At 44.4% G+C, this 17366-nt stretch overlaps 1 protein-coding gene across 2 annotated transcripts in view; it reads right to left on the bottom strand.

Moving 5' to 3' along the window:
• Positions 1 to 1247: 1247 nt before the first annotated feature.
• Positions 1248 to 17366, bottom strand: part of LOC110486263 (caveolae-associated protein 1) — a 28816-nt gene continuing 12697 nt past the window's right edge. For both annotated transcript variants that reach the window (XM_021557717.2, XM_021557716.2), the window contains exon 3: positions 1248 to 5472. In XM_021557717.2, the coding sequence (XP_021413392.1) occupies positions 4621 to 5472 (852 nt within the window). In that variant the 3' untranslated portion in view covers positions 1248 to 4620. The remainder of the gene's footprint in view (positions 5473 to 17366) is intronic.

The raw sequence follows: 17366 nt of genomic DNA on the forward strand, positions 1-17366 counted from the left end.
CGAGAACACAATTTCGTCCAATCTTTGTGTAGGATATTGCAAGAAGGCGGGATTAAAGCTAAAGGGAGGTTGTGGGTGGAGTGTTCATTGCGCGCGACACGGAGGCTGTTCCATGTAATCACACTCCCTCCGTGTGTAGGGAAAATTGCATTTACAAGCATGACCTTGCAGCGGGAGAAGAAATAACCAACAGAACAGCTGATCTGGAAGTCATCTGAATTACTGGCAGTCTCTACGTCATCACAAGTGTAATAAGAAGAAATGTGAACAGCGTTGATATTTATGTTTTACCCAAATCAATATATATTCGCCATCGAAAAATACACAAACCAAGGCGTGAAAACAGTTTTATTATAGTATTTGAAATTTAAAAAATTGGGGATTTGGTTTAGTCTTCATCATTGTCATCTATGTAGGCTATAGCAGAAACAGTTCAGCAATAATTAAATATTTGATCAACATGTTTACTTGGTTTCATGGGACCTAAGAATTACAGGGTTCTATGCTCCTGAGCTTTCACATTTTTCTTGTGCGGCATTGCCCATCAATTTGAGAGTGGTCTTCTCTCAGGTAGCTAACCTTATCGGCCTAGGTCATTATAGTGCATTGTGAGACCAATAGCATCATTTAAGTGTCCCTTTTCAGCAGGGGAATAACAAGAGTAGAAACATTACTGAGGTTATGAGAATCATAGCAAGTCAGGTCACATGCTGTGAAAACCAAAATTAATATGACCGGTTTCCCGAGATTAGGACTAAACCTACACTAAAACGCACGCTCAATGGAGTTGCTTTCACTGTAGCTAGAACTCTGGATCCTCTACCACTCCCAGATTTTCCGCTGTTTGTTGTACTTTACTTTACTTTCATTACAAACTCACTCACACATTGAAGCAGCATGACTCAAATCTCTATCCCTAATGACCAATAGCTCAAGCACTCTTCTCTTTACTTTACAGTGTTTTGCATCATTAGCCGGTGCTTATCGTGGAGTAACATTGGCTTATGGAGCAATATCATTATTTATCATGTGTAGGTTTGAATGATTTTCAAGGAAAAGTGAACATGTTGGTTTCTTCTTTGTGATGCACATTCATTCAAAGAAAATGAATGGCCTCTGTTTACCCCGGATGACTAATCTGAGTAATGTCATGGTAATGGTCTAGAATACAGCTGTACTGGCTGCACTTCACATAGCATTGGGTTGAACTTTGACATGTTCAATCATCACAGTGGTACAGTCTGGTGTAAATCATATAGCGTTTATTGATATATAAGTGGTTTGACAAAAATGGTCATTTAATTCAACAGAAAAAGCAAGCTTCGTTATTAGATCAGTCGGAGATATTATCATCTCAGTTCAGTTGAAAATGGCAGTGCTCAGGATACGTACAGTATCCCGCAGGGTTGAGGTCAGTTGAAAATGGCAGTGCTCAGGATACGTACAGTATCCCGCAGGCTTGAGGTCAGTTGCATTTCAATTCCAGACAATTCAGGAAGTACACTAAAATTCCAATGATCTTAAATGCTTTTCAGTTAGGAACATTTGGAATTGCAATTTGGTTTACTTTCTGAATTTACTGGAATTTAAATGGAATTGGCTCCAACCCTGGTAACCTGCGGTAGTTTGACTGATCATTTCTTACAAAGAACTGCATATTGACTGACAATGCTGTGAGACTACACTACATGGCAAATAAATTAAACAGTTGAAAGATGAGCGGTCACTGTTTGTATCTCCACTCTCTCCTGAAGAAGGTAGGAAATGCTATGAATCTCCTTGGGGGAGATGAGGGGTGTTTAGAGATGGTGGTAAACTTAGCTCATGTTTGACAAAAACTTGGTCAATTTTTAATGTATCTGTGTGTTCAGTATTCACCTTGGCATTTATGTAATGAGAATCCATTTCAGCCTTGTAAAAAAATTAAGTAAAAACAAAATGTGAACTGCACAAAGACCTACATATTTTTTGAGGAATATCTTTGGTTTCTTTTTGACTGCATCATCTCTCCTTCTCTCTGCACTGACCACTCCCCCCTCTCTCTCACACACGTCCTCTCTCTGTGTTCCGTCTCACTCTCCTCAGAGAAAGCACTCTCCTTAATCAGATTCCTGCCTCATTGATTATCCTAATGGTGTTCCACAGAGACCTCCCCTCTCTACCCCGGCCCCTTCATCAAGGTTGGTCAGACACAGAGAGCTATGGAGACACGTAGAAAAGCCTTCCGTAGCGCTGTCTTCGAGCCAGGCCCTGTGTGCTTTCAGTCCTTCTGTACTTAGTCTCACTACTTTGTTCTCCAGAGGCACGTCTTGTAGGTAGAGAAAGAACACGAGACAACAGCTTTTAGCTTGTATTGCATTTACTGGTCTCACTTCACGTCAAACTCAAATCATCCATTCTAATCACCATCGTCTCCCTATATCAGACCCTTGCCAGACCACACAGGCACAAACAAGCTGACAAGTAATTCAAATAGACAGAGACTGAGGTCCAGGAACGGATATTACTTTTTTTCTTCCACCTTTGTAACTGCCATGTCATTATTCACAATCCCTTGTAATTTGCTGCCGGCACAAACAAAATTGGATAGCACTTACATTTCTATATGTCACTTATAGACTTTCATTAAACTGTCACCTGGCATATTGACATATGCTGAAGGGGTTCCTACAAGATTCTCTAATTTTTCTCCCCACAATCACAGCACCCAGTGCAGTCCAGGTGAAATGCTGGATATATCCTGTCGTTAGCTGTGGCCATGGTGATAGATTCAATAAGCAAGGCTCTGTCAATCTCAGACAGACTCCTCTTCCAGGAGAGAAGCCTCTGGAGTAACAGTAACGTGGCAGGTTAACACAGGTATGTCTGTGCTTATTATAGCATATATGTACAGTACATGTATGATTCTTGTAGCACTGTGAGCATACGTGCATACATTTGTACAATGTGTGTCAGTACAATGAACATTATCATGTAAGCACAGTGAGAGAGAAAAAACAGTGAAAAAAGTGAACTTCTACAGAACGATGGCACTAGGAAACTTTGATTAAACGATGGCTCAAAATGTCATTCTCCTGTCATCAGTGACAAGCCCTAGTAACAACCAGGTAGTTTGGTGGTTACACTGGTAACTAAAAACTGAGAGAAGGAGAACTATTTTCCAGATATCACACTATAGTACAACTTAGAAACTTAATGAGACATTCTTTTTTTTAAAGGAAGGTAAAACTATGCAACTAAATTCACATCTCTTTCGAGTCGTCACTAATCCTTCATCCTTCTCATTCTCCATTTCAAAACAAAACAAACAGGATCTGTTGCGATCCTGTTTTTTATGTGAAAGGAGGATTACTTTACACGTCTGGCATCCATCAACTCCATGACATCATTTAAAGATACACTAGTTTTTCCCTGTTTGGCTCAAGATTGCGGCTGAAACATTACACACGCACAAAAATAGTTCCATTTATGCCAATCAGTGAGTCTCTTCCTCTTCTTTTTTAATATTGCATTTGCCGTGACCCTCCATCTCGGTCCTCCAAAATGAAAACAATCAACCAATAGGGCCACACTGTTGATCAGAAATAAAAGCTTCATAGTGCTCCTCTAAGAAAAGTGAGAACTATCTTAATCTTTATCATTATCTTATCTATCTCGTCCTTTCAGAACCTTGACATGTTGACAGAGCTTGGATGCCCACACTTACAGTAGAAAGTTGGCTGCTCAAAATGGCTGTGAGCATTTGTTTAACCGATCTGTAAACTCTTCAGTCAAGGAAAAGACGGTCCCCTGTGTCTCTCCCCATGCACGTTGAAACCATCTTTAGGTGTTTCCACTGTGTGCTCTTTCTCTTCATTTGTCAAAACGTAATTTCTCTGACCTGCACATCACATGACCACCAACCATCAAATCAGAAAATCTCAAGATACCACCACAACTGGGCACACACTGGCTGAATCAACTTTGTTTCCACATCATTTCAATGAAATTACGTTGAACCAACGTGGAATAGATGTTGAATTGACGTCTGTGCCCAGTGGGGGATATTTCCATATACATTGTTATGTACTGTTTATCCTACGTTAGCAATTATTGTACATCAAATCACAATAGCAACTACTATTTATTCCCTTAGCATTGTGGTCATTCTATTTCAAAAACAACAACAAAAAATTATATCAACAAGCAATATCCCAGACTAGACCAACCAGAGTCATTCACAAACTAAAAGACAAGAAAATATGTAAGGAAGAAACAAAATTGCGGGGTTAAATGTTTTGTTGTTGTTGTTGTCTAGAACAGCACATACTACATTGAAAGTAATTCCTGATGCGTCATTTTTTTCCTTCTCAAACAAGATGTATGTAGGCACGTATGACTGTAAGTTGCGTTGGATAAAAGCGTCTGCTAAATGGCATATTGTGTTATTATAATTTTTATTATAAGATGAGTAGATTGTGAACACTGTCCCGACAGTCCTTATCATGCATGCTGTGTCACTGTCATCCAAATGTAGGATGTTACTCTCCTCTTCTTTACTCTCCCCCTCTCTCTTCTCCCCTATCTCCTCATCCCTCTATTGTATCATTCTTCCAATCCTGCTGGGCCCTGTAGACAGAGTTATTTGCTGGTTGTCTTCATGCTTGTTTTCACCACAGGGACCTTACTCCCCAGCCTGATCAGATGCTCTGCCACCTGGTCCTCAGCCACCTCCAGGAAAGCTGCCATCTCTGGGGTGTCTACTCTCACCAGCTCCTCCTCCTCTTCATCCAACTCCAGGACAGCACTCATCTCTGGGGTGTCTACTACTCTCACCAGCTCCTCCACCTCCACGTCTCCCTCTCCCGCCTCCAGGGCCTCATTCTCGGCCACCTCCTCCATCTCTGTGCCCTCTGTGTGCACCACTTCCACCTCTCCATCCCGGAACTTCTTCACATGGAAGGTGAAGGGTGGCACGCGGTACACGGTCGTCTTGGAGCGGGCGTAGACGGTGTGGTCGGGGGTCAGAGACTTCTTCAACATCTCCTTGGAGCCCTTTAGCTTCTCCTTCCGCTCCATGTTGGGGGTCATCTTGTTGCCCAGCTTGCCCATCTTCTTCTCCAGGCTATGCTTGGTCTTCTCCAGCTTGTCGTGAGTCTTCTGCCGGGTCTTCTCCAGGTTATCCCTGGTCTTCTGCTTGGTCTTTTCCAGGTTGTCCTTGGTCTTCTGCGCTCTCTTCTCCCTCTGCTCTTTGGAGAAGGCCTTCTTGATGTTGTCCACGCGCGCCTTGCTGGAGCGTTTTATCTTCTCCGCCCGGGACTCTTCGATGATCTCCTCGATCTCCACCTCCTCGTCTGAGTTGAGGCCAGTGAGCGCCGCCTCGCCCCCCTCCTCAGGGATCTGCTCCAGCCCCCCTTCCACAGAGCAGCCCTCAGCTACATTCTCTGCCACCTTGGGCGACTTTAGAGAGGCTTTAGCGGCCTTATTCTCATCCTGTGAAGACACAAAGGAGAGAGTGGATGAGGTTAGACAACAGGAAGAGTCAACATACAAGATAAGTATGAACGTTTATTAAGCCTTCAGTTAGAGTAATAAAAACAGCAGCAGATCCAGTTTTGCAGCCAGCTGATAGACTAGGACAGTATTACATTTTTTAATTTTTTTATTCTGTTTTATCATTAAAATTGTATTCGCTTTCAAGCATAAGTTTGCAAAGACAGTATTAAATCTACCTCATTACATATCAGTACTCTGAGTGAGATAAGACGTTCCTATTCTATTTTGTTCATTCATAGGGAACAATGTGTTCACAGTGTGGGATTTGTCCAATATATACACACACATTTTCAAATTGACTGCATGATTATGGAGGTTATATTGAAGTGTCCCGTAAAAGCCTGAGGCTGGAAAAATAAATTAATATCAATTCAAATGTATGTGGGCTCTGAGATGGAAATGAAATTTGACATTTATGTGTATGATAAATTATTAATCTTCATGGCTTGCCTCAGACACGTAACCTTACATTTATCAGTCGCAAAAAAAATGTATTTCAAACATGCCTGCTACTGTTGGCCAACCCCATCTAGTGGTCATACAATACAAACTGACCAAGACTCCAAAATCAGCACAGACTATGAAATACTGTCCAGCCAATAGCACAGACTTTCCATATGTACCCTACTAGAAACCAGTGTCAGGGTCTTCTCAGCCAAAATACTTGGTGAATGTTCAGCACACAGAATAAGTGTAATCACCAACAGCTTGTGAAAGACATGTCATACAAGTTTGTATGGTGTCTAATAATGAAACTAACATACTAAGCCAACTAGACCCAAAAGCATTTCCTGCTATTGGTAAACTACTTTACTGCACACTCCCACCTCGCTGAATCATTGTGATAACTGTGGTAAATGTTCTCCTGGTGTACCTCGTGCACACATAGTCTCTCTCTCGCTCTCTGTCTCTCTTTCTCTCTAATAGGCTGTTCAGTCTTAGTGAGTGTAAGGATGGAGACCTACAACCTTTCATGTGTCAATGTCACTGGTTGTCCTGTCTCTTCACAGCTCATCTCAGTAAGCGTATTGCATAGCCTAGCCCTTTGATGTGGCTATCACACAACCGGTAGGGAGACACAGAACTTGGCATTTGACTCCATTAAACATATTTTCCCACCGCTTACAAAGTGTGACTTTCAATCTGACTAAAGTATCTCACTCTTAAATGTTACATCCGTCACAGTCTGCTGGCTCACACACAAACAGAGGTTTCAGGCAGACTTTATTTAAAGTACCGTTGTCATTCATCTAGTGTAACCAAAATAACTGCAAATGTTCTCAGTATTTCCAAATGGACTGGATCATGCAGTCTTGCACTCCATCTAGGGGACAAGAAAGTTCTAGCAGCCTGTAAAGGGACGCCCCATCAGATAAGACATTGTCTGTTCGTAAAACCAGTACTTCACACTGACATTCACAAACACTCACACACGGCCCACCTGTCCAAAACATCCCTTGACACCTATGCTTCTCTGACAGTTGCCACTCACTCAGCGTCCCAGTGATGATGTTTTCACAACGTTAGAGAAATGTTGAATTACTGAATGTCTACTGAGGGAGACCAGGAATATGCCGAGGATGTTATCCCTCAAATCAAATCGTATTGGTCACATACACATGGTTAGCAGATGTTAATGCAAGTGTAGCGAAATGATTGTGCTTCTAGTTCTAACAATTTCAAGTAAGTAATCTAACAATTTCACAACTACCTTTTACACACAAGTGTAGAGGAATGAATAAGAATATGCACATTTAAATATATGGATGAGCGATGGCCGAACGGCATAGGCAAGATGCAGTGGATGGTATAGAGTACAGTATATACATATGAGATGAGTAATGTAGGGAGTGCAAACATTATATAAAGTGGCATTGTTTAAATTGACTAGTGATACATCCAATTTTAAATTATTAAAGTGGCTAGAGATTTGAGTCAGTATGTTGGCAGCAGCCACTCACCCCGCTATCATCCAGAAGGATGATAGCGGGGTGAGCAGGCAGTGGCTCGGGTGGTTGTTGTCCTTGATGATCTTTTTGGCCTTCCTGTGACATCGGGTGGTGTAGGTGTCCTGGAGGGCAGGTAGTTTGCCCCCGGTGATGCGTTGTGCAGACCTCACTACCCTCTGGAGAGCCTTGCGGTTGTGGGCGGAGCAATTGCCGTACCAGGCGGTTATATAGCCCGACAGGATGCTCTCGATTGTGCATCTGTAAAAGTTTGTGAGTGTTTTTGGTGACAAGCCAAATTTCTTCAGCCTCTTGAGGTTGAAGAGGCACTGTTGAGCCTTCTTCCCCACGCTGTCTGTGTGGGTGGAACATTTCAGTTTGTCCGTGATGTGTACGCTGAGGAACTTAAAACTTTCCACCTTCTCCACTACTGTCCCATCGATGTGGATATGGGGGTGCTCCCTCTGCTGTTTCCTGAAGTCCACGATCATCTCCTTTGTTCTGTTGACGTTGAGTGTGAGGTTATTTTCCTGACACCACACTCTGAGGGACCTCACCTCCTCCCTGTAGTCCATCTCGTCGTTGTTGGGAATCAAGCTTACCACTGTAGTGTCGTCTGCAAACATGATGATTGATTTGGAGGTGTGCATGGCCACGCAGTCCTGGGTGAACAGGGAGTACAGGAGAGGGCTCAGAACGCACTCTTGTGGTGCCCCAGTGTTGAGGATCAGAGGGGTGGAGATGTTGTTTCCTACCCTCACCACCTGGGGGCGTCCCATCAGAAAGTACAGGACCCCGTTGCACAGGGCGTGGTCGAGATCCAGGGTCTCGAGCTTGATGATGAGTTTGGAGGGTACTATGGTGTTGAATGCTGAGCTAAAGTCGATGAACAGCATTCTCACATAGGTATTCCTCTTGGCCAGATGGGTTAGGGCAGTGTGCACTGTTATTGTGATTGCATCGTCTGTGGACCTATTGGGGCGGTAAGCAAATTGGAGTGGGTCTAGGGTGTCAGGTAGGGTGGAGGTGATATGGTCCTTGACTTGTCTCTCAAAGCACTTCATGATGACGGAATAGTCATTTAGCTCAGTTACCTTAGCTTTCTTGGGAACAGGAACAATGGTGGCCCTCTTGAAGCATGTGGGAACAGCAGACTGGGATAGGGATTGATTAAATATGTCCATAAACACACCAGCCAGCTGGTCTGCGCATGCTCTGAGGACACAGCTAGGGATGCTGTCTGGGCCGGCAGCCTTGCGAGGGTTAACACGTTTAAATGTTTTACTCACGTTGGCTGCAGTGAAGGAGAGCCGGCAGGTTTTGGTAGCGGGCCGTTTTGGTGTCACTGTATTGTCCTCAAACCGACCTCCTAATGCCCTATGCTAAATCTAGCATGCCCTTGCATCCCATAGAGATAGCTATGTCTTTGTTGTTACTGCCCTGCCCTGCCCTGCCCCATCATAGCACTGCGCACATCACACCTCACACATAACATTTTGCACTGACTCTATGCACACTCATAAGACTATATATACACTCACACACACACTACACTACACTACACTACCTACACACACACTACAGACACACACACACACACTACAGACACACACACACACACACACACACACACACACACACACACACACACACAACCTTTAACACTCAACATACAGTATGCTGCTGCTACTCTTCTTCTTTAATTTAGTCTTATTATTATGTATCCCGATGCTTAGTCACTTTACCCTGCCTTCATGTACATACAGTTGAAGTCGGAAGTTTACATACACTTAGGTTGGAGTCATTAAAACTTGTTTTTCAACCACTCCACAGATTTCTTGTTAACAAACTATAGTTTTGGCCAGTCGGTTAAGGACATCTACTTTGTGCATGGCGCAAGTCATTTTTCCAACAATTGTTTAAAGACAGATTATTTCACTTATAATTCACTGTATCACAATTCCAGTGGGTCAGAAGTTTACATACTCTAAGTTGACTGTGCCTTTAAACAGGCCTACCTTCAAACTCAGTGCCTCTTTGCTTGAAATCATGGGAGATTCAAAAGAAATCAGCCAAGACCTCAGAAAACAAGTAGACCTCCACAAGTCTGGTTCATCCTTGGGAGCGATTTCCAAACGTCTGAAGGTACCACGTTCATCTGTACAACCAATAGTACGCAAGTATAAACACCATGGGACCACGCATCCATCATACCCCTCAGGAAGGAGACGCTTTCTGTCTCCTAGAGATGAGCGTACTTTGGTGCGAAAAGTGCAAATCAATCCCTGAACAACAGCAAAGGACTGAAACACTGGGGTGGCAGCATCATGTTGTGGGGGTGCTTTGCTGCAGGAGGGACTGTTGCACTTCACAAAATAGATGGCATCATAAGGGAGGAAAATTATGTGGATATATTGAAGTAACATTTCAAGACATCAGTCAGGAAGTTAAATCTTGGTCACAAATGGGTCTTTCAAATGGACAATGACCCCAAGCATGCTTTTCACAGTTGTGGCAAAATGGCTTAAGGACAACAAGTCAAGGTATTGGAGTGGCCACCACAAAGCCCTGACCTATAGAAAATGTGTGGGCAGAACTGAAAAAGTGTGTGCGAGCAAGGAGGCCTTACAAACCTGACTCAGTTACACCAGCTCTGTCAGGAGGAATGGGCCAAAATTCTTGTGGAAGGCTACCTGAAATGTTTGACCCAAGTTAAACAATTTAAAGGCAATGCTACCAAATACTAATTGAGTGTATGTACACTTCTGACCCACTGGAAATGTGATGAAAGAAATAAAAGCTGAAATAAATCATTCTCTCTAGTATTACACATTTCACATTCTTAAAATAAAGTGGTGATCCTAACTGACCTAAGACAGGGAATCTCAGGAATTGTGAAAAACTGAGTTTAAATACATTTGGCTAAGGTGTATGTAAACTTACGACTTCAACTGTATTTACCTCAATTACCTTGTTTATCTGGTACTGGTTCTCCCTCTATATAGCTCCATTCTTGTGTATTTTATTTTATTCCTCGTGTTACTGTTCCTCATGTTACCATGTGACTTATAAAATTGTATTTAAATTTGACTTTCACGCATTCTGAAAAATTATATAGTATCACTTATCTCGTCAAATGTCTCTTGCTTCTCTCTCACTCTCTCTCTCTCTCTCTCTCTCTAAACTCTTTCACCTTATCTCTCTCAACAATCTCTCTGTCTCTCTCTCTCTAAACTCTTTCACCCTGTCTCTCTCAACAATCTCTCTGTCTCTGTACACACTGTCCAGATTTAATGTTGGGAAACTGGCCCAGTCCTGAGTGTCTGCGCTGATTCACTTTTACCTCTCCTCTGCCGTGTGTGTGGGTGTGTGTGATCTCACATTGAGAGCATTGTGGGGGAATGGGAATAGGTTGGCTTGTAATCAGGGAGCGGAACAATCACAACTGAGTCTGTGTTATGACACTGAGGGTTGGTGAGCTCGTGTGGTTTTATGAGGACATCCCTTCCGGCCAAACCCTCCCCTAACCCAAACCCAGACGACGCTGGGCTATTTGTGCACCGCCCCATGGGTGGTCGTGGCCAGCTGTGAGGTCTTTGCTTTGTTTTTTATTTAGAAAAATATTAACTTGTCTTGTCTCATCGCTGCAACAATGGACTCGGGAGAGGCGTATGGACTCGGGAAGCCGCACTGCTTCTTGACACAATGCCCACTTAACCCGGAAGCCAGCCGCACCAATGTGTTGGAGGAAACACCGTACACCTGGCGACTCTGTCAGCGTGCACTGCGCCCGGCCCGCCACAGGAGTCGCTAGTGCGCAATAGGACAAGGACATCCCTTCCGGCCAAACCCTCCCCTAACCCAGACGACGCTGGGCCAATTGTGCACCGCCCCATGGGTCTCCTGGTCGTGGCCGGCTGCGACAGAGCCTGGACTAGAACCCAGAATCTCTAGTGGCACAGCTAGCACTACGATGCAGTGCCTTATACCACTGCGCCACTTGGGAGGGCCCATGTTTGGTTTGTCCATTTCTCTTCCTCTGCCTAAAAATAAAACACTCATCTCCACTGTCTTTCCCCTTTCCCTGTCTACTTTGCAATGTGTTGCAGAATCACACTGCTTATTGATTCCTGAGGCGATGGCTGGAGGAGATAATCCGTCCGTTAGCTGGATTTGACCTGTTGACAGAGTTGGGCATAATTTGAGGCACTGCGATGAAACAGATCTGTATCGCTTTATTTGAACTAAGTCAGGAACTGCCGACGTAAAAACAATGCCATGGCAACCCGTCACAGTAATAAGGTTAAAGGTGGAGTTTTGCATCATTGTGACACATTAAAGCAGGTTTGTAATGTTTCTTAACATCTCATTGAATGTGTACTCATTCTCCTCTCCACCCTGCTGTTACCTCATATTAAATCGTTCTTTATCATTTGTTTCTTCTTGTGTAGGTGTACTCCCATAGCATCTAGCCCTCCTCCTCCTCCTCCTCCTCCTCCTCCTCCTCCTCCTCCTCCTCCTCCTCAATTAGTAACACTTTCCTTTCTTCCCTTGTTATCGTCAAGGCAACAATCCCTTGACATTTTCTATTTGTTTCATCATAGTTCAAACAAGCGGCTCGGGTTCACAGCTCATGCAAAGCCAAGGCTTTTTATGATGGCTTTCATTGCTCTTGTACTGGGGGAGATGTGAGTGTTTTTTTTTTGCAATGATGAAATACATTTAAAAAGTAGTTGACTGGAGCAGCGTGCACTGTTAAACAGGATAATGTGACGCTCAAGCCTGCAACATTATGTCCTGGGACAAATCATTTGTGATTTTGAATTCCGTACTTTGGTTTATTCTGACATACTGAACATCATACCTCATCACAGCCAGGCAGATAGTATGTTCATACGTTTCATATACTGTATTTTTGCATCGGCATTAACCAATACCACACCCTTCCCCTTATTAATCCTTGCGCTGGTCTGACGTTCACAATGGTATGAGTGGAACCTATCATAAAATGACCATCGCTTCCTTATCTGGTGCTGTGTCCTACTCGGCCCGCAGTGTGTGTGTTTATTTCGGGCTCGCCTTTCCCTCTCTCCGGATTCCATCCACCATTCCCTGGCTACTAGCCACTGTAACATTCTGCCCCCTCCCCTCCTAGCCTCTCCTCCCAGTCCTCAACAGGGCAACAGATAAACATAGGATCATGTCACCACGGCAACAACCATTGTGGAACATCGCCCCTGGTGGGGTGTGAAGCTAAGCCTGATAAATTACTACGGAGGATGATGAACCCCCCCCCCCCCCCCCCCCCCCCCCCCCAGCGACACCATCGGAGGAACTACTGTACTAACACGCTACTGTTCTATGGGACAGATTAGATTCAGAACATAACTGTCATCATCATACTAATATCAACAGTCTTGCTACAGCTAAACTGTACATTACATGACCCCTAAGCAGCATGTCGGCCCTGCCTGCCACTGACTCCATTGGGGTGAACGTAATAAGATGATGGGTGCCTCGCCCACCTCGGAAGTCATACAACAAGTCATACAGCCTTTCCCAGAATGCCCGGCTGAACAGTCAATGATGTTACATCATTGAAGGCATCGCCATCTCCTGTGTCGGGGTGGTGCCCTGACGTAGCCTGATTAAAATCATGTAGGAAAGGAAATGCACGTCTTCGCGGCCATCAGTAGCTCTCCCTGTATATGATTAATAAGAGAGAGAGGGAAAGGACCGAGGGAAAGAGTGAGGACGGAGATGGAAACTCCATGAGTGTCCCTGTGTTACCCTCCTCTCTCCTCCCACTCTAGCCATGGAAAAGTCTGGTCTACATGTGAGTGTGTACGCTACTATGCTTGAAGGAGTGCCTGTGGAGAATGTGATTGGTTGAGTGTGTGTGTCTTCACAGAAAGAAAGAGGGAGCTCTGTTTGTTAGTGTCTCTGCCTTTGCATCGTGGCCTGGGGGGGAGGGGGGGGGGGGGCTGCTCATGGAAAAGCTGGCAGATGGAGGAGATTTAGCACTGGTTACACTGTGTGTGCGTGCGTGCGTGCGTGCGTGCGTGCGTGCGTGCGTGCGTGCGTGCGTGTATGTGGAACAAGAGTGTCTGTAAATCTCTATATGCAATACTGTGTGTGTTTGTGTACAGTGTGTGTTGGCTGTGACAGTTTATCCTATGCAGGGTGCTGAGTCCAGGCAAGTCGACATCTGTCTATTGCTCATGAGTCGTCTCTCTGAGGGAAACACTCCCTAGGAGGTATTCTGAAAATACACAAACCAGCCTGAGGCCCAGAGAACACAGTAAACAAGTCATACATTCTACTGACTGAGAATGAAATAACAGAGAGAGAGAGTGTGTATGTGTGAGAGAGAGAATGAGAGAGAGAGAGTGTGTGTATGTATTAGAGTGAGAGTGAGAGAAAGGTATGAGAAGAATAGTAGAAGGTACAGTGGTAAACAGGCCTCTTAACATTTAAAGTCTTGCAGTCCCCATCGATGCTATCCTGTTTTGGCATCTGAATGCAGCGTTTTACTATTAAAACCTAAAAAGGTATTATAGTTTGGTTATTTTTCTCTGAGGGTGAGTGTTCTGCCTCTGACTCATTCTTAACCACACACTCGTTGCCATGGACGACGACAGAGCAAACAGTTGTCCAAACCACAGCTAAAAACTACAGCAGCTATGGCTATAAGGGCACTCTTCCGTCTCCTAGCCAGCCCATGGCCCCTTTTCTGCAACACAAAGCCACACTCTCAGACTCTCTCTCCTTAGATATCAATCACAGTCCTATGACATCAGCATTTTATAATGTCAATTAAATAAACATAATATAGATGTCTGCCTGTCTTTCATGACCTATCAAAAATGTCATGTGGATTTGATAATTGTTAATAATTGTAGATAAGGAATGTCACAGACCAAATTGTATTGTAAATGACGGTCCTTGCCCTTTTGGATGGAACGGAAGGTTTTCACAACAAACGTTTAGGGAATGTAGATTAGGACAAGTTTGGATGACATTAGGATTGATGCCAACCCTTTACTCTGGTACCCTCCCACATGCATCAGATATTTCACAAGAACAGGAGAACAAGAGAGGAAGCCTAGTGAGGTAAGAAGAGCTACTTGGGTTTTACTAGACAATGGACGTCTACCTACAGATGTAGGATCTTATTATGAGCCAGTTCGCTACACCAGGAAAACAATCCTGCAGCAACAGTAAATGTGAATTATTATATGGATTATAATGAATTTACATTTTTCGTCAAGTCTGACATTTTAAAATGAAAATTACAAGCCTTTTGAAAACCTTGAATATACTACAAGTTTGCATTTCATGCTGCGCAGGAAAATTCTCAGTAACAAAAGAGCGATCAAATTAAGATCCTACATCTGTAGAAATGACCTCTACTCCCATCTTAATCAGATACCCGTGACCTCACGCCATCGTTCCTCCTGGGGCAGATGAGATGAGATGAGATGAGAGGCATGCCTTGTGAGTCACCCTGGCAGCTGTCTGATCCTGTCTAGCCCCAGTCTGCAGTATGCAGCTGTGCCTTCAGCTTTCACAATGACCCATCTGGGCCCCTTCTGGGACAGGAGCAGAGGGTGGAGGGCCCCTGGCAGTTATAAACATGGTGCTAGCAGCTGATGTACTACTGTAGTAATGCTTTCCAATGCTTAAGCCTCTTTCTATAGGCATAGTTTTTTGGGGGGCTCAACACATTTAACACACGACTACAATGAGAATATTTATTTACAATAAGCTACTACAGAAGGGTGTTGGGAAATAGTCTTACGCATCCCAGCTCACCCTTTTAGTTCAGTCAGACACAGTCAAGGCACAGAGATCGGGTTCTCGTTCCATCTACCTCGAGCATCCTGGGGAATCGTCATGACCACCATCCGGACGCAGCAGAGGAGTACAAAGGGAATTCTGTGTAGTGACCCACGGTACCTCTGATCTCACCATCCCACTATGGCAAACAATGTAACATAGCCCAACTGTGATGGCTTCACATGAAATGAAGCAGTGGAAATACATTCTGTTTGACACCGGAAGGGAGTTCCTTGGGGTTTCTTTCAGAGCTATGTGTGACCTCACCACACAGGAGTCTGGCGGGGATATATCCCTTTCCAGGGCTCAGCCAATCCCCTCAACCTCTCTCCATGACTACAGCCACTGGAATCCCTACAACTACAACCACTGTCAACATGGCATCACCAGCTATCATGGAACCTTTTCCTTTCCACACGTTTCTCTGTAGGACTGACACGTCTGACTCTCTAACGTGGTGATTCTGTAACGTCTGTACTGAGATCTGCTCCCAACGTCTAACATTAACGCCAGGTTGACAGTTCAGACATAAAGTCTGTATCAGATCGCATCGGGCTGATGATGATGATTAATGATTAGTGGAGCCATCATTCCTGCCCAATAACATAAGACACACGTCAAGCCATTAATCCCATGTCACGTCAGTCTGCCTTTTGTTCTGACTGTGTCCACTGTGGAACTGATTATGCTTTATCTAAAGGGCACATCCCTGGGGGAGGGAGGGGGATGTTTTTATGGAAAAAGTTTGACATTAGAGAAAGAGCTTTTGTTCTCGCTCTTGGTCTGCTCGTCGGGTGTGCAGCAGCCTCTGTTTTGGTTTACACTATCAGACTATCCCTGGAGTTTATTGGGACCAACACAATCCAATGTGTTTTCCTTCCCCTCATCCACCTCTGGTGGAGGTTTAGGCCACCTGAGACGACTGATCAATGTCCTATTATGAGATGTGCCAGAGTTGTCAGAATCTCTACCGCTGAAGTTCATACCTCATAGTTGACATCAACCTACCTGGGTGGGAGGCACTAGTTCTATTACCCGCACTTAAATGTCTTCCCTCTCAGAGAGAGAGGTGTTAAGTAGTTCTAGGCAGTGGTGCGTCTTAATAAGGGTGAAGTATAGGAAGAGTAATAACAACTAAAGCCAGTGTCAAACCCTCCATCCACCCACGAAAGCTCCTTGATAAGAAACCATTTTAAAAGCTTGATCAGCCTAATGCCCTCTGTGTGGAGTCTGCTAGGTTAATAATCAGAGTTATGAGCGGCCATAACCCACCCAGTGCCCTGCCTAGATCTCAGTGACAGGATATAACTCACAGGCCAGTGCCAGGAACACACCGTCCGAGCAGCAGGCATCAGTGTTGGCGACATGTCACCAGCTAACACAGCTGCACCTGGAACTGCAGGACACACTGTCCAGATAGAAATAAGCCATGCACTGTGTTTAGATGTTGACATCTGAATAGCCGCGCACAATCGCAAAGACACCGGTGTGCACACACAGAGATACAGAAACACAGAGACACATCCACACACACACCCACATACACTGACACCATCATTCTGTGCTGCTGCCGGTGGCTAAATCCAGTCTCACTCTATGAAACAGGACCCGCCGCCATTCCATTCCATTCCACTCTCGTTGCAAGAGTATTTATAATCAAAGCACCAGAGCAGATTTTCATTTACACGGTTTCTGAAAAAAATTTGGCCGAGTTATTACGATCTTGGCAGTGGCCTTCTGAAGTAGCGGCTAGAGCGTAGGCTACAACGTACAGTAAGTAACATGTTGCTCCAGCGCCCACAATTCTGTGGACTGGAATAGGAACAAAATATCTGTTGACCAACCCAGGAACGTTGAGTGGCGGATGGACAGGTGCCCTGACCTTTAGCTTGCCTGGCAAATCATCGTCTTCTGTTGTGGGAGCGAGCTCTGTAAGCCAAGAGGGCAGTGGGTGGTTGAGACCCGTGCAGACGTCTGGGTCATACGAGTAGTTCATGTTTGTATCTCTTAATAAGTGCAGCTCACAGTGACTTCGCCTGGTCCCCT

The sequence above is a fragment of the Oncorhynchus mykiss genome, chromosome 13 (genome assembly GCF_013265735.2).
Source record: "Oncorhynchus mykiss isolate Arlee chromosome 13, USDA_OmykA_1.1, whole genome shotgun sequence".
In the NCBI taxonomy this organism is placed as follows: domain Eukaryota; kingdom Metazoa; phylum Chordata; class Actinopteri; order Salmoniformes; family Salmonidae; genus Oncorhynchus; species Oncorhynchus mykiss.